The sequence below is a fragment of the Carassius carassius genome, chromosome 41, assembly GCF_963082965.1.
Source record: "Carassius carassius chromosome 41, fCarCar2.1, whole genome shotgun sequence".
Taxonomy (NCBI): Eukaryota; Metazoa; Chordata; class Actinopteri; order Cypriniformes; family Cyprinidae; genus Carassius; species Carassius carassius.
This window is the reverse complement of record NC_081795.1, coordinates 26703736-26726695: the sequence shown is the minus strand read 5'-3', so window position 1 is coordinate 26726695 and position 22960 is coordinate 26703736. Positions and strand designations below refer to the sequence as shown.

The window sequence follows — 22960 nt, the reverse complement described above, 5'->3', positions numbered from 1 at the left end:
CCACATTTAAAAAAATTTAAAATGCATGAAAATAAATATTTTCTATCACTTTGTCTATCACTCTTGAAATGAGCTGTACACTAAATCTAACCTTCATACTTACATAACAATAGCAGTATATTTATTTATTTGTCCAAGTTGAAGTCAGTATGCACTGAAAACCCTAATAAGTTGACTGAACCAAATTGATTGAGTAAACTCATTGCCTCAATTTAATTGAGTAATGGAGTCTCCCAAAACATACATATTTAAGTTTATTTAACTTGACAGTTTTGTAGACTGGGGCAGGTGCTGCGATGCCGGTACATGTACAGTCAGATAAAACGACGTGCACAGTTATCAAAGGCGTGAGTGCGCGTACAGTCGAGGGAAACGATGTGTTCAGTAGTTAAAGATATGACGCGGCACAGCACATCTGTGGAATGCATCATTGGAATCAATGTGCTTAGTAATTAAAGAGGCAGGCGGCATTTCTGTTATTTGATTTGTGACATCCTTTACGGGAAATTTGAATTGAAATTTGAATTTACAGAATTGTCAGAACACCGGTGCAAGGATGCTCACTGCACTTGGTAACGGGTCGCACCAGATCCGTTTTTCGGAACCGAAACATAGAAGTTACCCAGAAGTTTATGGAGAAGAAAAATTAAGTCAGCCGTGGAACTGCCACAGATAGCATCCTTCAGCCCCCTTCTGTTCCTGCAGCTGTTATCTATAGCAGAAGGCAAGTGTTGCAGTAAACATTTAATTGAACTAATCAAACTGAAAAGGCAGAAGGAAGAAGCAATAAGCTCTTTCTTTATTTGCATATGTATAATGTAAGGGCATAGCAAAAGAAGACAGGCAATACCATTTCTTGCATCCCACTTCCTTACCTGCTGCTCTTCTAAAGGGTGAATATGGACATGGAAGTGTTACACTGTGTCCTAACTACATGCACCGTGACACACAATATAAAAAGCTGTTTTTGTCCTAACCAGCCACATCTGCAACATGCAAAGTTTAAATTATAAAAACTTTATTTCTGAAAAGTCGCGGCTGGAACACCAACATACAAACTATGACAATGCTAATCTCAGGTACTGTTTATGTCTTTTATTCAATGTAGAAGTGTCTAATGTGAGTTTGTTTATAATTTTGTGTTATATTTATACCCATACTGAAAGCAACAATTGATAACTGCTAGCAAGTATTAAGATCAATTAGATAAGAGCAATTAGAGAGGGTGCCATTGGTACTTCTGTTCACTCTTGGGATAGGTATAGTTGGGCAGTTGGTGAGCCAACACCTTATAACCCTTCCCCTTTTTTGGACTTAAGTTATATATCAGAGTAGAGATGGCAAGGCTTGATATTAACTGTCTTCCACAAGTGCAATCCAAACCCGCTAGTGCTCACGTTAAACGTCCAGGCGTCATAATCCAAACTCCCAATCATAAAGCAGAAAGTTAGCTGAAGCAAGTACTTTCACCCATGTAAGAAAGCACAGGAATAAAAAAGTCCATCTAAACAGACGACACGTTCACAATTAGCATGAATAGCCCAATGTTCAACACACTCCATATCATAGTTATAAATTACATACATGTACACTCTGGTTTTGGTAATATTTGTAAAACATACTACTTACTGACTGACCAAAAAGGAAGCACATTCCTCAATCATAGGATATTGTGTATATATGATATTGTGACATCCTTGGACTGCCCCTGTGTTCCGTATCTTGCTCCCCATGTGTTCCCTATTACCTAGATTCTCCCTTGTTTATTGTTTCCAGGTGTTCCGTGTATAGGTTCAGTTATTTATCCCTGGGTTTTCCTGTGTCTAGCGTCCATTCTTATTCATCAGCCCGGTGTCCTATGTGTGAGTCTTCCTGGTTTTGTTTATTAAAAACTCTTTGAATATTCTCCCACGTCTCCTCGCTCCTTGCACTGACAAAATAGGGAGCCCGTGAAAAAAGACTGGACTGACATACAGTAAGCAGCAACCTATTTGGTTTTCATATAGATAGTGTTTTGTTTTCCGTAACCAGTCGAAATCATGGAAACGGCCACAACTTTTTCTGCCCTAGCCCGCAGGGATCTTCCATTTATGGAGTTTGCCCGGGAATTCTGCGGGCTCACAGTTAAGATCATGTTAGAATTCACGCTGAATTTTCTGTTCTGGATTGGAGCCAACTACCATCACCCTGTTGACCTCCCAGACACCACTGGACTGAGCTGGAGGGAAGGAATCCTCCGGTTTCTAGAAAGCATCCAGCCCTGATTCAGAACTGTTCCTGTCTCAAGCCCGCCGGATGCTGCACTCTCAAGCCCGCTGGCCACTCCGAAGTCAAGCCCACTGGCCGATGCATGTTCAAGACAAGAACAGAAAACAACATTTTCCCCAAGGAATTTTTGAGTGGGGGGTTGGTTATAGGGATCCAGCCTTAGAGGCTGTGCCAAGGCCACAGAGGCTGCTCTGCCATGGCCCCCTGAGTTCCCTTTCAGTCAGTCACTCTCGACGTTATGTCGGATGACCGACGAATTCGAATCTTGCTTAGAGAGACCAATCCACCTTGAGTGTAAACTATATGAGCCAATGCACATTGGTACACAATTATTGCATCCTGATGCTGCTGATCACTGTGTGAGTATAACTAGGCAGCAGGTGCAGCGCATATTCATCTTCGTTCTGCTCCTGCCTACTCTACTGAGAGAAGAAGACTGAACGAGTTCAGTGCGCTCTTTGAGAGCTCTTCTTATTAGCGGTTCAACGTGCTGCGGATTCTTCCCCTTCTGAGTGATAGCGTGCTGCTGCAGCTATATTTCTCCAAGGAGATTAATTGTTGAGATTTATTGTTTGCATGACCAAGCGGCTCGCGCGCTACCGAGGCAATGCGTGTACTAAATCATTTTCAGTTTTTGAGGTGAATCCTACCACACCAGACCCTGTTTACTTGTCTGGTTGTTTAGTTGCATTTAATTCTGAGGAATTAAATGAGGTATTTATCTGTCTGTGAGATAAATATATATAATTTTTAATTTTTGATACAAATCTTATCACACCAGACCGTGTATACTCATCTGGTTGTTACATTTCATGAGTAAGAGCATGTGTTTACCTCTCTTCCTCTGAGGAGGTTGAGGCGGTCAGCAGGGGCTATTGGGTGGGAACAGTTCAAACCTACCATGTTCCAACTCCTCATTCTGGGGGCCTCACTTCTCGTACTCCACAGAATGTAGAGGCAGAGTGGTGCGGAAGGTGGTTCTGCAGACCCTCAGTCTTGCTGGATAGTCTTCGTCATAAATGTCCTGAGGCCTAGGACTTTTTGAGGGCCAGTTCCCTCTGGGGAAGAGCGGTGTACAACGCATTACACGGTGCTTATCTCTTCTCAGTGCCCTCAGGAGATCAGTCTGCCAACTGTGAGCAAAATTTACTCTGTAAAATTTATTTTGAGGACTTAACTTGTATTTTGAAGAATTTGTTTCTCTCTAAAATTACATTTAGTTTTTTTTTTATTTAAGGTGCTCTATTAACTTGAGATTTGGTGACTGTGGAGGCCCTTTGAGTAGAGTATACTCATTGTCATGTTCAAGAAACCAGTCTGAGATGATTTGAGCTTTGTGACATGGTGCATTATCCTGCTGGAAGTAGCCATCAGAAGATGGGTACACTGTAGTCATAAAGGGATGGACATGGTCAGCAACAATGTGGCATTTAAACGATGCTCAATAGGTACTAAGGGGCCCAAAGTGTGCCAAGAAATATCCCTCACACCATTACACCGTTGAGACAAGGCAGGATCCATGCTTTTATGTTCATTATGCTAAATTCTGACCCTACCATCTGAATGTTGCAGCAGAAATCAAGACTCATCAGACCAGGCAGCGCTTTTCCCGATCTTCTATAGTCCAATTTTGGTGAGCCTGTTCAAATTGTAGCCTCTGTTTCCTGTTCTTAGCTGACAAGATTGGCATCCGGTGTGGTCTTTTGCTGCTGTAGCCCATCTGCATCAGGGTTCGATGTGTGGTGCATTCATAGATGGTATTCTGCATAGCTTGGTTGTAATGAGTGGTTATTTGAGTTACTTTTGCCTTTCTATCATCTCGAACCAGTCTGCCCATTCTCCTCTGACTTTTCATCTACACGACTACCGCTCACTGGATATTTTCAATTTATTTGGACCATTCTCTGTAAACCCTAGAGATGGGTGTGATTGTCTTTGAAAATCCCAGTAGATCAGCAGTTTTTGAAATACTCAGACCAGCACATCTGGGAGCAATAACCATTCCACGTTCAAAGTCACTTAAATCCCCTTTCTACCCTATTCTGATGCTTGGTTTGAACTTCAGCAAGTCATCTTCACATCTAGATGCTTAAATGCATTGAGGTGCTGCCATGTGTTTGGCTGATTAGCAATTTGTGTAACCAAGCAATTGAACAGGTGTACCTAATAAAGTGGCAGGTGAGTGAGTGAGTGCGCACACACGGCCTAGCTGGGTTTCAATAAGTTTTAAATGAATCCTAAAGAGCCGGACTACTCCACCTTGGGAATTTCGCCCGAAGAATCTTGAACTTTGCACAGATCCCCTGCCCAGTATCAAGCAAAACATGGAGACACAGGCAACAAAACACCAATATTTTATTAAAGTAGCATAAAAGCAATTAAAAGAAACATCAACTCTCAGAAAAGCTTATAATCAATCATTCAAAATGTCATGGAGCTGCGGCTTAAATTACAAGGAAGACGATCCAAAAAATCTACATAACACACTCACATAACAAAATAAAGACCCCAGTGCATGCCAAAAGCCACAGCACACAATGGAGAAACCCCACCACCATCTAAAGGGGAAGTCATCAACCCTGGTAAATAAAGTCCGCACACGCACGCACTCTTGAATCAAAACAAGACTTTTCAATATTAACAAAATCTAAAATAATTCAGTTGAATAAATATAGCTTATACAGAAAATAAACAAAATTTTGAAAAAGATGAATAGAAAAAAAAATCTAAACAAAACTATATCACAAAATGACTCAAAACCTATACACAACCAAGACTAAATCTGTTGGCATGGGTCCGACAGCACGGGCGTGCCCTAGCACACACAACACAGATTCATTGAAGTTTGCCCTGGAACGACCCTTACGAAAAAGAAGTTTATTCAAGTGTGCTATTAGTATACTTCTTTTAAACTAAAAATAGTAAGGAAAGTATACTTTTAGTTTACTTTTTATGTACTTCTCAGAAATGCTCTTTATGTACTTCTCAGAAATATACTTAAAATTACGTTTAAGTATACTTGACTTATACTTACAAAAAGTCTAAATATATTTGAGCTATACTCCTAGAATCTGTGTTTTCATTGTTTTATGGTAGAGGGTGCTAGTATGCATCTTCTGTACAAAATTTTCAAAAATACACAAGTGAAGAAGAAAAAGAAACACCACCCAGCAGGCACAGTACATCAATGTGACGTCAGGAAGACGCTGGACTCCAACTAATCCAACGTCAGTCAGACAATGTCTAAAACCAACTTTGTGGGTGCTTCTCAATTCATATTTGTGCATCCTCGTTTCCTTTCCTCGCTTCCTTTCCTCGTGTCTTAGCTCCACCCTTTCAGGATGCGAGGGAAGGACGCAAGGAAAAGACGTGAGGATGGAGGACTTGAATCAAGTGAAATGATTTATCCTCGCTCCCTTCAGCGTTACTTCAAAGTGTCATCAGCTGTAATTAAAGGGATCTGCCCTTATGTTGTTAAAGTTTGTTAATTAAGACATTCATAATAAATATTAATAAAGCAAGATGCCCTGTTTGAAATATATGACATGCATGGTTTATTTGAAGTGAAAAGGTAAAATATAAATAAAAATTGTTACAACAGATGTGAAGGGGGAGGAGAATTTATACGTGCGTCACGTTAAGTCGATAAAATTCTTCCGCATAGGATACACCTGTGTATCCTCGCTCATCTCTCCTCATGAAGCCCCCTCCCTCCTCGTCTCCTCGTGGTGCAATTAGAGAATTGAGATGTCCTTCAAGATGGCTGTGTTCGATCGGTTTCCGGGTCATAGGATGGAGGACGGAGGAGCGAGGAGACGAGTAGGGATATTGAGAAGCACCCTGTTTGACGTCAAACTCCGACATCAGACAGATGTTGAATTTTGGTTGGAATAAGCACCACACTGCTACAAAGGGTGAAATGCTTGGCAGCACATTACATATCTCAAGATCTCAGCAGAGGAGGATTAAACATCTCCACAAACAGCATTACCAGCTTCACGTATTACTAACCAGACTGACTTTATTTCTGTCAGACGTCTACAAAAGCTCTTATTGAAAATTAACAGGGGCTTAACTCTAATGTGTTTAATTTCCATAACAGCATAACAGTTAAACACCATAACAGTGATTAGTGTTTCCATTAGTTGAGCTTTTAACACTTATGATATGTTTTGGCTATTGTGGCTGCTGTGACAGTTTGTTTGTCGAGCAAATTTGCAGCTTCAAAGAAAGCTAAAGTGACATGAGATCAGGTGATGGCTGTTACCTGTTAATAGTTTTATAATCATCATGAAATAACCTGATTCGCTGATGTTTTTTAATCTAACAATTATGTTCTTCCGTTAGTACATTCATATTACAAACCCTGTGTTTCTGCCACATGAGATCCAGCAGTATTATAACAATCAGTTAAAATCTTTTAACAAACAAGAGCTCAAAAAAACTTAACCTACTGTGACACACACTGACATCAACAATCAGCGTATGAATCTCAAGAATGGTGACATGCTTCATGCAGCAATGCGTGCTGGGAGCCATGCGTTGTATACTATGGTGGCTCCCAGCATGCATTGCTGCATGAAGCATGTCACCATTGTTGAGATTCATATACTGATTATTGATGTCTATGTGTCTCGATAACTTTTTCTCCCAAAATGTTTTTAAAAAATCTGAGGGAAGAAAGTATTGTCTCTTGAATTTTGTTCATTGTTAATAAATAACCACTTTGGGTTTATGACGATAAAAATAATTTTCCTCAATCAGTTTTCTTCATGATGATGAAAACTATATCACCTTATCTTTGTTTATGCCTTGAACAAACATGAACAAATTATGTGTTTTGGTAAACACTATTACAGGAACCACGAACTTACTAAGCTAAGAGTCAAACTACCCAACTAAAGCAAACACTGATCACAATAATGGTGACCAAACATTTTCAAATAAAACATCAACATCTAAACCTCTGTTAATTCTCAAAAAGAACTTCTGTAGACGTCTGACAGAAATAAAGTCAAACTGGTTAGTAATAAGTGAAGCTGGTAATACGTATACTGCCATGCATTTCACCGTTTTTTTATGTTTTTTTTGGGGGGGGGGGGGGGGTGTTTACTCTAGCCAAAATTCAGCATCTGCCCAACATTGGAGCTTGACGTCAAACAGTCGTTGGATTTAGACGTCAACCCGATTTTCATTTTCACCAAAAATCCAACGTCTAACCGCTATTATTATGTTTGAGATATCAATCACTGGATGACCATAATGTTTGTATAAACTGTAGGTAACAACTGGTAAAATGTACATCTAGGTCATAAAAACCGTAATAATACCTACACTTAAATATTTTCTTCTCAGCCATGTCATCAATTGCTCTTGAGCGAAATCTCCTCATCCGTTGTCTGATTGGAATTCTGCAAGGATTTCTGTGTAGTTGAAGTGTGCATAGCCTGCATCTATCAACCTTTTTTTTTTGTAACTTACCCAAATTAAAGTGTTTAAAAAAGAGAATGCATGAAGCTAGAATGAAATGTTTTTGTTTACAAGCAGATACACTGTTCTTTCTTTGTATGTTTTGCATGCTCAGATATTCATATAACAAAATATATACAAATTCAAACCTAAATAGGGACATAGTAGTCTTAACGTATGATATAAATTTCACTTAAAGAAAACTTATGAGTATACTTGCAGTATAAGTGTACAAAGTATTTAATTAGTAAACTGTCAGTAAATCAAGTTCACTTTTATTATAATTGCAGTACAAACTACAAACATAGAGGTAAACTAGTTGTGTACTCAAAGTTTGCTACTGTTATACTTAAAGTATATTTAAAAGTATATTTTATGTACTAGAAAGTGGGCCGATTTAGTCCCAAGGAGTATTGAAACAGTACACTTACAAGTATACTACTAGAACACTAGAACACTTTGTATACTTGCTACATAAAGTATACTTAAAAGTATACTTGAACTTTACTTAAGTAAACTTAATAAAATAAACTTGAAGTATAATACTTTTTGCTAAGGGGAGACTGTGGTGCTGCCACTGCAAGGATATTATCCACCCAAACGATTGCTGCAGGAAAGAGGTGAAGCCAGATGATTAAATACCTAGCCTATATGCAACAGCTGATGCTGTACACAAATCATTAACAAGTTGCATTTCACACCTCATTCCATGGCTGAGAAGCATATAAAAATAAACTCATACCTGGAAGAGGACAGATGTCATCACATTCATCAGCCAAACAGAATAGCCACGGCGAGATGCCAAACAAGAAAGCGGCTGTTCACACAGCCACTCTGCCAACAACGAGAGCACAAACCAGATGCAGAGGCAAGTCAACTAAGACCATAATAAAGCAGGCAAATGCAATACATCAAAGGCTGCATTAACCCACCTTAACCGACCCACAGTCACGTTCAGCAGAAACAGTGGGTGCCCAACCCAGTCAGGGAAATGACACCTGCGCAGGTACATCAGCCAATGGCTTTTATAGACTGCACCAATTAATAACGCACAAATGCCCGCCCTTATAATTAAATTCAGGATATCACGCCCATCTTACCTATTATGCCACAATCTACCCCCTGATTTTGTGTCATCGCCCCGACAATGGCTTTAATTCCATGGCCTAAAAAACACAGACACCACACTAGTACCCATAGGAGTAGCAGACACAGACCATCCCACCACCTGGGGGAGCCGATGAATATTAGGATGATAGCAAGCCATCATTCATGTGGACCGTCGAACCCCATCCTCCTCTGCAATAAAATGGTTAAGCACCCCGGAACCCCCAGATACCTCACTGACCGGCCGTGCTGACAACCTGGCTCTTCGATTCCCGGTGCCACAGGGGCTTTATGCTCTCTGGAACCCACCAGTAACCAGTCTGCCTCATCAAGCTCTTCCTCCTGCACAACCAACTGCTGTACAGGAGGACCATCCTCCTGTGTCTGCTCAGGCAGCACTCCCTGATTTTGGGCCTTCAATAAGAAACGATGAACATGCTTTACCTTATCTGGTTCATGCACTGGTACAACAGAGTAAACCACAACGCCTTCCCTCTGCACCTTCCCTACATGGTGTACCACATAATTTCATAAGTCTTGAATTTTATAACATCCTTGCTTAGCAAAGTGCCGGATATAAACCATCTGATCTTCAACCAACGGATCATCCCAAACATGCTTATCGTGATTAGCCTTTTGGCAGACTGCGGCCACCTTTATTCGCTCACAAGCCCCCTCAAATGCAACCTAGAGCCTGGATTGATGTTCTACCACCCAGTCATGTACTGTACCAGGTACCACATCCTGGACCCTTCCCTGAAGGAAGTCCACTGAGAGTCTGGGTTCCTACTCGAACATCAAGAAATGGGGCAATTCACTAGTGGTCTGGTGGGGAGCAGTATTGTAACAAAACAATACTTGCGGGAGACAAGACACCCAAACCCTTTTTCTGGAAACGGGGAGGGTATGCAAAGGTTGTGCAGTGTACGGTTTTATCGCTCACAATGGCCATTACCAACCGGATGGTAAGGTGTAGTGAGAGACCTCTCAACAAATTGCACAACTGTTGCATAAGCTGGGACTTGATTTCGGCCTTGGTCTGAGTGAATTCGACCAGTCACCCCCAGCTTATAAAACCACTCCATCACCAGTACTCCCACCACAGTCTCTGCCCTCTGATCTCAAGTAGGGACAGACATAATGTATTTAGTAAAGACATCAGTCATCACTGATACATTCTCTATACCTGTCCACGATGACTCAAAGACTGTAAAATCTATTGCAAAGACCTCATTAGGCCTGGATGCCAACAAATGGCCCATAAAACTTCGACCATATGGTTGCGAGTCCTTGGCTAACTCTCATCGCTCCCAGTGCTGACACCACTGGGCTATCTCCAGAGCCATGCCATTCCAATAACAATGATGCCTCACCAATTCAGTGGTATGCTCAATTCCCTGATGCCCATGTTCCTGGTGCAACAAAGTCAACACCTCACCCCGCAAAGAACCGGGTAGGAATACCTGTAAGAGCTCCTCTCCCCCATCAGGATGGTAAACATGCCAATAAACCAACCTGTCCCGCTCAACCAGCCTATCCCACTGACAAAGCAGGACTAAAGTGGACTTGGAGAATAGACAGCGTTCTTTACGACTGGGAAATGTCCTTCTCTTCCAAAATCCCAAGACCTCCCGAAGAATCACATCCGCGCTTTGTAAATGACCTTATGTCATCAGCCGAACAGCTAGGGAAAACCCATGACGGCTGCTTGGGTGACTTCCTGGGTACCCACTCGCTCATCCTGAACATATTGTACCAAGTGGTAAGTTGGTACCAAAACTCTTTTGACTCAACTCGCAATGCCTTGCTGGATCGAGTCTTGAAAGAGCATCCGCATTGCGATTACGTCTTCCAGACCTATACCTAATCTCAAAGTCAACGGAGGCAAGGACTGGTGAGGATGTAAGCTTACCTTTTAACGCTTCAAAACTCTGTTGGCATAGCTTTGTTCATGCAGCCGCAAAACTCAGAGAAGCTCACTTCCTGGATTTTGAGTCTGCAAACTCGGCCACCAGCCTATAGAGGGGTGCTGCCAGTCTTGCAAAACCCTCTACAAATCGTCGGTAATCGCTTGCGAAACCCAGAAACGAACATAGTTCACTGGGCGTTTCTAGACAATGCTTCTGCGACAACGCCTCGATCTTACTTGGGTCTGTTGACACTCCCTCCGATGAAATCGCATGCCCTAGATACCTCACCTCTTTCCTGAAGAGGAAACACTTCTCCAACCTTGCCTTCAACCCTTCACGTTCTAACCTACTCAATACAACCTCCAGCCGCATTAAATGCTGCTCTACAGATGAAGAAAACACCACAATATCTACAGAGGAAGTCATCAACCCTGGTCAATAAAGGCCAGCAGCTCCTAAAGAAAAACAAACAAAGAGAAATTACAAGTTGTCCCAGATCACAACATACACACGTCTTAAAACAAAACACTTTAACTCAAATTAATCAAATTACAAAAGAAATGATTGAATCAAAAGGTTTCACAATATTAACAGAATCAAAAATAATCCACTTGAATAAGTATAGCTTGTACAGAAAATAAGCCAATTTGAAAAAAAAAGGAATAGAATAAATAGAAAAATCACAAACAAACCTACAACACAAAATAACGACTCAGACTTTCAAGAACAAAACCTATACACAACCAAGACAAAATCCATTGGCATGGGTCCAAGAGCACAGCCGTGCCCTAACACACACACACACACACACACACACACAGATTCAATGAAGCTTGACCTGGAACGAAACAGGGGTGCTGCCACTGCGAGGATATTATCCACCCAAACGGTTGCTGCAGGAAGGAGGGGAAGCCAGATGATTAAATACAGAGCCTATATGCAACAGCCGGCGTCGTATACAAATCATTAACAAGTTGCATTTTGCACCCCTTTCCATGGCCAAGAAGCATATAAAAACAAACGCATACCTGGAAGAGGACAGATGTCATCACATTCATCAGCCAAACAGAATAGTCGCGGCAAGATGAATACATCAAAGGCTGCATTAACCCACCTTTACCAACCCACAGTCACATTCAGCAGAAGCCCAACCCCGTCAGGGAAATGACACCTGCGCAGGGACATCAGCCAATGGCTTTTATAGACTGCACCAATCAATAACACACAAATGCCCGCCCTTATAATTAAATTAGGGAGATCACACCCATCTTACCTATTATGCCACATATATATACACACACAAGTTAACCAGGGGCCCGTTTCACTAAGGAGGTTTAACCAACTCTGAGTTTAAACTTGAACTCTGAGTTGACTTACCCTGAGATGGGAAACTCTGAGTTTTCGGTTACAGAACAGCTGAAATGAGTTGGTTTAATCAACTATAAAATAACAACTATAAAAACCCATTATCAATGGAGCGCTGATATTACGATTCACCATGGCAACAGCTCCCGCCAAAAAGCCATCTGCATACTTCAGACTCAATACAAAGATAATTCTTCTCAGTGTTATAATATCACAGTTGAAAACTGGCAGAACGTTAGATTAATGAACTTATAGCTAATCATTTTGTGGTATCTCATGGGCAAAAAAAATATATATAAAATAATAATATTAATAAAAATATTTTAAGTGTATTTTTCTTATTTTACAAATGATCTGCCAATAGAGTAAGAAAAATACGACAGTGGCTATTTACACTAAGTGGAATCAACATACTTTCTTAGCAATATATCCTATTTACAGTAGGCTAAGTGCAAGTAGCTCTAGATGCTATTTAGCTACAGAAAAAATGTGATATATTCTATTTACCATTTAAAAGTAGCAGTTCTTTCTGCAGCAGGCTAAGTGTAAATAATAATTAGATGCTAGTTATACTTTATACTGGCAGATACATTTGCACCTCAGTATTGTTATACATTAACAGGATGCAATAATAACAGATTGTAAATTATTATATCTATTACAATTATAAATAGTTGTATCATTATTAAACACTCGTTAGGCACTTTACTTCCACTTTTAGAAAATTGTATTCATTTTTATTGAAAATAAATTGTAATGTGACATGTGATGGGAAAAGCAAGAAGAACGAGCTTGGCAAAAGCCGGACTCTAACCCAATCAATCGCGTTAAAAGCTAGTTTTCTGTGCCCAAAACATTACTGCCTGCACCATTGAAGCCGTTATTCACATGTGTCGTATTTAACCTTATGTGTCGATGGAGGGCGGAGCTACAGTAGATTTGAACTTAGTAATAGACACTCCGAATAATCTTGTTTTCCATTTGCATTAAGATTATTTTTATTACCACACTGACATTTAATTTGGCTTACGTAAAATGCACTTAAAATGCACTTAAGGAAACAATACTAAGTATCTTATATCATTATTTTATATAGAAAATGTATCTTTATTTATTATTTTTTAAATATATTTGTACTTGTGGGGGGGGGGGGGCACTTAGTAAGAAGATCATTTTTTCCAGTGTGCATCAATGAAGTGTTTAAAAACAGGGAGGAGACCAAAAGAAACTCTGGGTTTACTGAAAAAAACCTGCTCCTGACCAGGTTAAGTTCATAGAGTAAGTTACCATGGTAACTGACTGAGTATAAGTTAGCTCTCTTTCAGAAAAGGGCTTGACTTACCCTGCTTTCTCGGGTTTTACAAACCTCCCATTCTGAAACAGAAAACCTAGAGTTTCCCTCATTTCGGGGATAACATACTCAGAGTTTTCACTTAACCTCCTTTGTGAAACAGGCCCCAGGGCTGACAAGGGACAGATATAGGTGATTAGTTGCTATGGTGACTAAATCAAGCATTGCATTAGCTCTGGCATGTCACGTGAGTCAACTTGCATTGGCTGGCTCTCAGCTGATCCACATCTAGTGCACCTGTAGGAATAGGATAGGATGCCTATCACTAATTGATATAATGTCCATTCATATGAAAATACCCGAGATGGCTTAAAGAACACAGATTAACCATACTGTTGTAATCGTGTGCTGATTCTTATCATGTTTCATCATTCAAAACATTTGTTTCTGCATTTTTTTTTCAGCAACAGCAGTAGCTGGATGCCATTGTCCATATAAGGGATTTAATGGAAAGTAATTGGCTTTATTACTCCTATGAGTCTCGCTTTTGAACTTTCTGCATGAAGGTGCCCTTCGGTGTTGAGTATGAATGTAAAACAAATTACATATATAAGGGTTACAAATTACATATATAAGGGTTGAACACTCCATAATGATGCTCAAGCTAGATTTGGTTTTTGGTTTATGTTCAGGTTTTCATGTCTTTTCTTTTGTCTTTTTCATAGTTCCCTTGCCCTTATGTAATCTTGCTGTTGGGGTTGTTCACAGGTGTTCCTTGTTTAGTCATTTAGTCTTGTGTATAAATAGCCCTCATGTTGCCATGGTCTTTTGAATAGCTTTGTTGCCTGTAACTGCTGTTGGTGAGCTGTGTCTACTACAGAATGCCCTTATTGACCCCCAGAGCCGTGTTGAGAACTTTTTATGATGGATGGATGCACTTTTTTAGGCATTAAAACTCAGATTGTATTTGTCTGAATGAAGAAATTAATTTGCAACTTGGATGGCAAATCATGGAGTAATTTGCATTACTGGGTGAACTGTCCTTTTAAGAGACTTAAAGACCTTTTTAGTGTTCTTCCTCTGATTTCATAATTATAGACCAATAGCCCCGAAATGTTAACTTTTTTTGTTGTTGTTGGTATAAGTGTCCTGTAGTTTATAAAACCTTTTTTTTTTTTTTTTTTTTTTATATTGTGTCCCTAGTTTGTTGTCATGGCACATATTTTTAGAATACAGCCAAGTGCTTCAAACTATCTTTGGTCTGCACTCCATTTCAATATTAATTCCTGGAGGCACACCAACATTACACATTCTGAAAATGTCTCCCTTATCTGAAAGATTCATTTAAGGTCTTGAAGTATACATGGTTTACAGAGCAGATGAGTTGAATCAGATGTGTTTGATTAGGGACAGTTTGAAAATATACTATGGGTGTGCCTCAAGAAAAATGGTTTGGAAATGTAAGTGTTTTGTAGGTCTGTGTTTTATTCATCCCTATGATTTCCCCTTTCCAAATCTCAGTCAACATCTCCACAGGTTTACACATCCATTTTTGAGCCTTTTTCAAATCTGAGGTGTGAACAATCAGTGCTAAGATGGTATTTTCATGTCCCTAAACAAACTTGCATGCACTAACAAGTTTGACAGTACTCACTAGCCGCTTTTCCACTGTCAGGCCAGGCGGGGCTAATAGCCTCGGACCTGTAGCACCAAGGCCAAAATAGTGCTGCGTTTCCACCGTCGGGCCAAAAGCTTCACTAAAAGCTGCCCTTTACACGCCTCTCAGGAACAACGTCATGCAACCCCATCATTTAACCAACAAAGAGAAGTTATCCGAAAACTAATAAGAAATAAGTCTAGGACTAGCGCGATCACAAAAGTGGCCATTTGTTTGCATGCTTTGTTAAATATTTAAATCCAAAAGCATCAATGTTTTACTATAATAAGTGATACATTGATCATAATGAATTAAATCATGATTGAAATGTCACACAGAAAAAAAAAATGTTTTGAACATAGCCTGCTTATTCAGTCGAGTCAGTTACTGTTTATTTGTAGTCACAATAGCCTATCTACATCATATTTAGAAAGAATGATAATTTCTATATTTTTATAAAAGCTCCCGAACAAAAAACATTATTATATTTTTATGACATATACGCAGAGCTAAACTCTCGAGACGAGACTTATGACAGATAAAATATTAAAATTAAATTAATGCATTTAGCAGACGGTTTTATCCAAAGCGACTTACAGTGCATTCATGTTATTTCAAACACTGGAAGTGCTGACTGGAAGTGAGTTTTGAGATCAACTTATTTAAAAAAGTTTTTATTGCTGGTGTTATAGCTGTTAGTTTTATCAAATGATCCGCGGCACTGGCGTTCTCGAGACGCGAAGAAACTCCACTTTTCTTCATAACCACTCCTCTAGTCCCAACTGGCCTGCTTTGGCCCAAGGTTTTCGTCAGGCCAAAAAACCCGGGCCATTGGCCCCGAGGAAGCAACGACGAGGCACAATCAAGCACCAGAAGTGACAGTGGAAACGCGACTGGCCCTGGCACGCACTAACATGCCCACTTTTGGCCCGACAGTGGAAATGCAGCTATTGATTTCAATCTATATTGACTGTGATATATCTGTGATACATCTGATATATCTTCCTGAATAATGCACTTAGCCCTAACTCTATTGGAACAATTTCAAAATGTGGATGCTCTGTTCTTAACAAACACCTTTTATAAAACACAGCAAGAATAGGATAAATAAATGTGCTGATGACACCACTGTGATCTGATAAGCATCAGCAATGAACTGCAGTGAGGGTAAGCCCTCTGCATGGGCCAGCTGTCCAGCATTCCAGAGCAGAATCCTGTAGTATCATGGATAAGAGCAAAAACAAGAACATGCGGTGTGTTGACTGAGCATGAAAATTAGATCATATTCAAAGTAAAAGCCAAAAGAAACATACTGAACCTATAACAAAAAGTCAAAAGACGTTTGGTGAGTAAGATTCAGAAATCCCTGTTTATCTCCTATGTGAATAGACTTGCTGTCTGACTTCCTGCTGCTACAGTAGACTGCCCGTTGCTGTGAAACTATAAACACTTTGACTGCCTGCCAGGTGTCCAAGTGTCAGAAACACTAAAGAGATTATAGTGAAGTACAGGACACACAAAACATGAACTTCATGAACATTATTTGGCCAGTTAATGTTAGAAGAAATAGTGAACTGAAATTCTAGGAAAGCACTAAATAATGTTTTTTGTATTTATTAGTCCTTGCTAAATTGTTTGATTAGGGATGGACAAAGCAATGAAAGTTTATGAATGGTCTCAGTATAGGGTCTTTAAAAAAAAAGGCATCACTGATCTAAAGATGTGAACCTTGAAGCCAAAGAAGTTGGGGGCTCTCCCCATGCAGCCTACCTGAATTTTCCAAGGTCCAGTTTTTATAAATAACATACACTTTACCTCAACCATGCATCAACTTCATCCCTGCTGTTTCTAAAAATGCATCAAGAAATCATATTTAAAAGTACACCTTGTCATCTGTGAACTTCATAAAGTGCTGATACTCAAATCAGCTATGGCAATTGTGTGTATAATGGGTGTAAAGGAGAGGAAAAATGACACACCACTGGAAAGAACCAGTAGGTGTCCTAATCGTAAGGACTTTATGGAGCCACAAAGTTTCCTGAGAAGTTGTCTGTGTTTAACGACTAGGGTAATAGGAACAAGCTGATGGTAGGGCAACCAATTTTGGAAGCAAGAAGAGCACTGTGTTGTTTACATCATTTGACAATTTTGTTGTTGTTGTTGTTTACAAATTTAACAACAATGATGTAGGTGGATTGTTAGGCTATTCTCCACAAGTTTAAGTTATAATAAACAAAAGGTATATGACACTGGTTGATGCTAAGTCATTTGCTTTTTTGGATTCATCTTTCGGTAACATTTGACTCAGGAGAGTGATGAGCAATATTATAGAGAGGCAAGATCTGATACAGAAGGTATATCGGAAGCAATCTGTTGGATCTTGCAAGCTAACACCACACACAGAACAAGTTCAGGTTCTATTAAAGACATGTAACTACTTTTTTGTCTTTTCTATTGATTTAATAAAAAAATAAATAAAAACTGCAACACTAGCAGTCATGCTGTTTGTGGTGAATACCTGTGGACATCCGTTCTATTCACAACAGTGGATTTTATTCTGGAATTAAGAGGAACAGTACCAACATCATTTGCTCTGTGTAGGTATCGTCTTGCCCCAGCTTATCATTTTCCTGCCCAATTTGAGGATGTGTACCGTGTGCTGAAGTACTTCCTTCGTGTAGATGTTCTGAGGGGCTACCATATCAATTCAGAACGGATTGCTGTGTCTGGAGACAGTGCAGGAGGCAACCTTGCAGCTGCAGCGGCTCAGCAGGTAAGATGTAGAAAATTATACATTAATGATAGGATTTACATGTTTTAGAAAAGGGCTTTAAATGATCAGAGATCAGTCACATGACAGGCTGACCCAGACTAATTTAAAGACATACACATATTAAAATAGGTAAGAGTAATAAAATGGCTAAGCCATATAAATCCATAAAATTGAAATATATATATAAAACCATCATAATACATATTGAGTGGGTTATTACTGATTTACATAAATTGCTTTGATGAAACTCATGCATGTTCAATCAACCTGTATATTAAATAGTTTACTTGGATTTTTGGTGTGATTTTAAATCCAGCCTTCAGTGGGTTGATGATTTTGGTCTCCATGGGTCCATCGTCACTTGATCGCAACAATTTATAAAATGCATATAAGTAAAATTTTTCAACAAGAATATTTAGTTAATCATGATCCATTGTGTGATTTAAAGGGATAGTTCACTCTCAAATTAAATTTTGATATGTTTTAGCTTACCTCAAGGACATCCAAGATGTAGGTTTCTTTGTTTCCGGAGTAGTTTCCATTTTGATATTTTTAGGTCAAACCGTTCTTGTCTGTGACTCACATAATGGATGTCTATGGTCACCACCTCAAAGAGCATGCACAGAGGAGTCAAAATTAAACAATTCCCCATCATAAGTATACATTGATGACCTAAGACACGAAACGAGCGGTTTGTGTAAGAAAACGAACAGTATTTATATAGTTTTTACCTCTTGTACACAACCATGTCCAACTGATCTGAGTTCGCGAGTGCTTCCCAATGTGACGTGCGCGCGCTCTGGCTTAGTCTGCGCAAGCGCGGATAGCGCCGGAAGTTATCTCTCGCGCATGTACATCACTCATTGTTTACCACACGCTACGCCACCAATCTGCACTGTCTGAAATATAATGCAGTAATTGTAATAAATTAATTTGTTTATAATGCACCCTATAATCGTTGCATTTATAATAAAAAACAACACATTACTCACTCTATTGACAGCGTGCCATTGGGTCCCTCTGGCATTGGACGTCGCCCCAGTTTATACGTGGCAAACTAAACACAATGTGCAAAACGCTGGGTCTCAACAGCGGAGAAAACTCAGGATCTTCAGTCAGGCAGGCGTGTGATGTGATACTGTCAATTTCCTCGTCGTCGTCTTGTAGTTGTTCCATTCGTGACAACATATGCTCTCCACTTCTGTTGGCATCTCACAACACTTGCTACTAAAACACAACCAATTTTGAAGAGATCTCTGTGTCTGAGGCTTGAAGACGTGCTTCTGCAGTGGATCGCTCCTGAGTACTTGATCTGTGTATTCTGGTTCAAATAAATATGGTTGTGAAAAAAATTCAACGTTGTCTGTTGATATATTGAAATCGTCTTCCATTGCGATTTCCTGTACGTCTAAATATGTTTAGATCTTCACAGTGAAAGGTAATACTTGCAAAATCTGTGTCAACCATAGGCAGTAAGTGTAAACAATGAGTGATGTGCATGCGCGAAAGATAACTTCTGGCGCTTTCCGCGCTTGCGCAGACTAAAGCCAGAGCGCGCACATCACATCAGGAAGCACTCGCGAACTCAGATCAGTGTGACGTGGTTGTGTACAAGAGGTAAAAACTATACACTGTAAAACCCGACAAGTAAACTTAACTCAAACCGTTTGAGTAAACAGATTGCCTTGATTTAAACCATGTAAGTTTTGAAACTTTGCATTCAAGTAATTAAGTGATTAACTAAGTGCTGATTGTGAATTAGTGATGAACAGCTGCTGTTAACAAACAGAATCACTGAAGAAAAGAGAAACACAAGAACTACTACAACTGACTTCAGACACAGCCTTAGATGAAATCAACTGAAATAAAATACATGAAATCTCTCAAGATCTGATTAAACAACCCCACAAACAGCATCACCAGCTCCACTTATTAATAACCAGACTGACTTTATTTCTGTCAGACGTCTACAGAAGATCTTATTGAGAATGAACTAAGGTTTAGATGTTGATTTATTGTTTCATTTGAAGTAACGATGTTAGAGATCAGTGTTTGCTTTAGTTGAGCTCTTGACCCTTGATTTCTGTCTTTGTGTTTTCTCTGGCTGTTATAACCGTGTGTTTCTGAAACATGTTAGTTGCATCTCAAAATTCCAGAAGAAATGCCATTAGCATTTTTTACTTAACCCATTGATGATAGTCATCAATTATTGAACTGTTCAGAGTGTAACCTCTGATGAAAAGGGTGTTGTGTAATTAGTTAAATAATATAGTAAAAGTGTTTCTAAGAAGCAGTGGTTCTGTGATAATTAGTTAATATAAAGGACTTTCCAAACACTTTGGTCTTCTATGGTGTCAATCAGTCACCACAGACATCAATAATCAGCATATGAACCTCAACAATGGTGACCATAATAAAAATAAAATGCAACAGAGCATGCTGGGAGCCATGGATTAGCTTCTTACTATAATAATACCCAGCATGCATTGCAGCATGTTTTATTTTATTTGTCACCATTGTTGAGGTTCATATTCTGATTATTGATGTCTGTGTGTGACTAATTGCTGCCACAGAAGAAAGATGTATGTGCATAAAGTGTTTGATAATTTTATGTAAACAGATTACGACAAAGCCACCAGCCTCTTTGAGAGACTTCCATTAAAATAAACTGAACTAATTATGCAGCACCTCTTTAGTCAGATTTTGAACTCTGAACAGCTCCATAAATGATGACTCTCATCACCAGTAAGCTGCGTGACAACCAATACCTGTTAATATTTTCCCTGGGTTATAACAGCCAGAGAAAAGACTAAGACAGAAGTCAAGGGTCAAGAGCCCAACTAAAGCAAACACTGATCTCTAATATGGTTACTTCAAATGAAACAATAAATCAACATCTAAACCTTAGTTCATTCTCAATAAGATCTTCTGTAGACGTCTGACAGAAATAAAGTCAGTCTGGTTATTAATAAGTGGAGCTGGTGATGCTGTTTGTGGGGTTGTTTAATTAGATCTTGAGAGATTTCATGTATTTTATTTCAGTTGATTTCATCTAAGGCTGTGTCTGAAGTCAGTTGTAGTAGTTCTTGTGTTTCTCTTTTCTTCAGTGATTCTGTTTGTTAACAGCAGGTGTTCATCACTAATTCACAATCAGCACTTAGTTAATCACTTAATTACTTAAATGCAATGTACATCTTCTTTCAGTGAACTCAACTGAATTAAGTTCAGAGTACTCATAACTGTTAGTTTTTTCAACTTAAACGGTTTAAGGCAATCGGTTTCCTCAAACGGTTTGAGTTAACATAACTTAAGGATATCTGTTTACTCAAACCGTTTCAGTTAAGTTTACTTGTCGGGTTTTACAGTGTATAAATACTGTTCGTTTTCTTACACAATCCGCTCGTTTCGTGTCTTAGGTCATCAATGTGTACTTATGATGGGGAATTGTTTAATTTGGACTCTCTGTGCATGCTCTTTTAGGTGGTGACCATAGACATCCATTATGTGAGTCACAGACAAGAACGGTTGGACCTAAAAATATCAAAATGGGAAATACTGAGGAAACAGAGAAACCTACATCTTGGATGTCCTTGAGGTAAGCTAAAACATGCTAAAATTTAATTTGAGAGTGAACTATCCCTTTAAGTGTTCCCTTCATTTTTTGAGTACTGTATTTGGTCAGCATAATTACAGTTAGATTTCACATTTTCTATTTTTTTTTCAGCCATGCTTAAATTAAAAAAAAAAAAAAACACTTTTGAATATTCTGTTAACAATAAATAACATTGCACCTACATGTCTACTAACTCACATTAGAGTATAATGCTTAATATCTGCTAACTGTTTATTGTGATGATCTTCCAACTGACTGCAGGTTGCAACTTGCACAACACTCATTTTTTTGTCAAGAATTAAACTGCAGTAGTTTTTTTTATTACAGATTAATCAATCATCTTAATATGTTTCATTGATTTGAATGTGTACTCAGTTGCAGAAGGACCCAGAACAGCATGTCCAACTAAAGGTCCAGGCTCTACTCTACCCTGTTCTGCAAGCCTTAGATCTTAACACTCCCTCCTACCAGCAGAACCAGCACATGCCTATACTGCCCCGCACACTGATGGTGAGGTTTTGGAGCGAGTACTTCACCAGCGACAAGTCATTTTTGAGAGCCATGATGGCAAACAGACACAACAACCATGAATCAGCTGCTTTGCTTAAGTTTGTCAATTGGAGTTCATACTTACCTGATTCATATCGTCAGACATACAATTACAGTGCTCCACCTGTGGTCACCGGAAAAAGTTCAGTGCACTCTATTGGTCTTCATCACTTGCTTGCAGATCCACGAGCCTCGCCATTGCTGGTGCCTGACACAGCCTTGCGTTTACTGCCGAAGACTTATGTGTTGACCTGCGAGTATGATGTACTGCGAGATGACGGCTTGATGTATGTCACACGTTTGCGTAATGCTGGAGTTGATGTCACACATGAACATTACCCCGGTGGATTTCATGGGGCACTAATGTTTATTACATGGCCCACAGACTTTGATATTGGACACAGGATGATGGACAACTTTGTATCATGGCTTAAAAAGAATCTATAAGGTTAATGTAAGGTTAACGCAACAATGCTTTATGCATCAGTTTTGGTTGACTGGTTTATATAATTTTTGTCTTATTTATAAAAAAATATTCTGTTGTTTACAGTGCACAACTTAAAAAGGGCACACTTTTGATTGTATTAACCCATTATGGTACAAACATTCCTATTATGACCAAAAATGGTCTTAAGAAAGACTGGTCTGTATTATTTCCAATCTGTTAACTATGTATTTGTTACTAATTAAGGTGTTCAACATTTTAACATGACATTAATAGTGTTTTATTTTTATGATTATTATAATTTCAGCCTATTGCAATTATCTCTGACTGCTTGATGTTTTGAAAGGTTTGGTTTGATATGCAGTCAACTGTCTGATAAAGTTCCTGGTTCACTGGATTCTTATTTTAAATGGTGAGAAGATAAGATCACAGTAAGATAAAGTCTTCATTTGCTTCTGAGAACTGAGAAATATTATGATACCATGGCTTGAAGCTGTAGTTCTTTTTGCTCTT

At 39.2% G+C, this 22960-nt stretch overlaps 1 protein-coding gene across 2 annotated transcripts in view; it reads left to right on the top strand.

The window, feature by feature from the left end:
- LOC132123119 (arylacetamide deacetylase-like) overlaps positions 1 to 22759 on the top strand; it is a 39649-nt gene extending 16890 nt beyond the window's left edge. The window contains exons 4-5 of one of the 2 annotated variants that reach the window (XM_059533657.1): positions 17669 to 17840; positions 21835 to 22759. In XM_059533657.1, coding sequence (XP_059389640.1) covers positions 17669 to 17840; positions 21835 to 22449 — 787 coding nt within the window. In that variant the 3' untranslated portion in view covers positions 22450 to 22759. Of the gene's footprint in view, positions 1 to 17668; positions 17841 to 21828 lie in introns of both variants that reach the window. The other variant, XM_059533656.1, reaches the window with a different exon arrangement.
- The last annotated feature ends 201 nt before the right edge of the window (positions 22760 to 22960 follow it).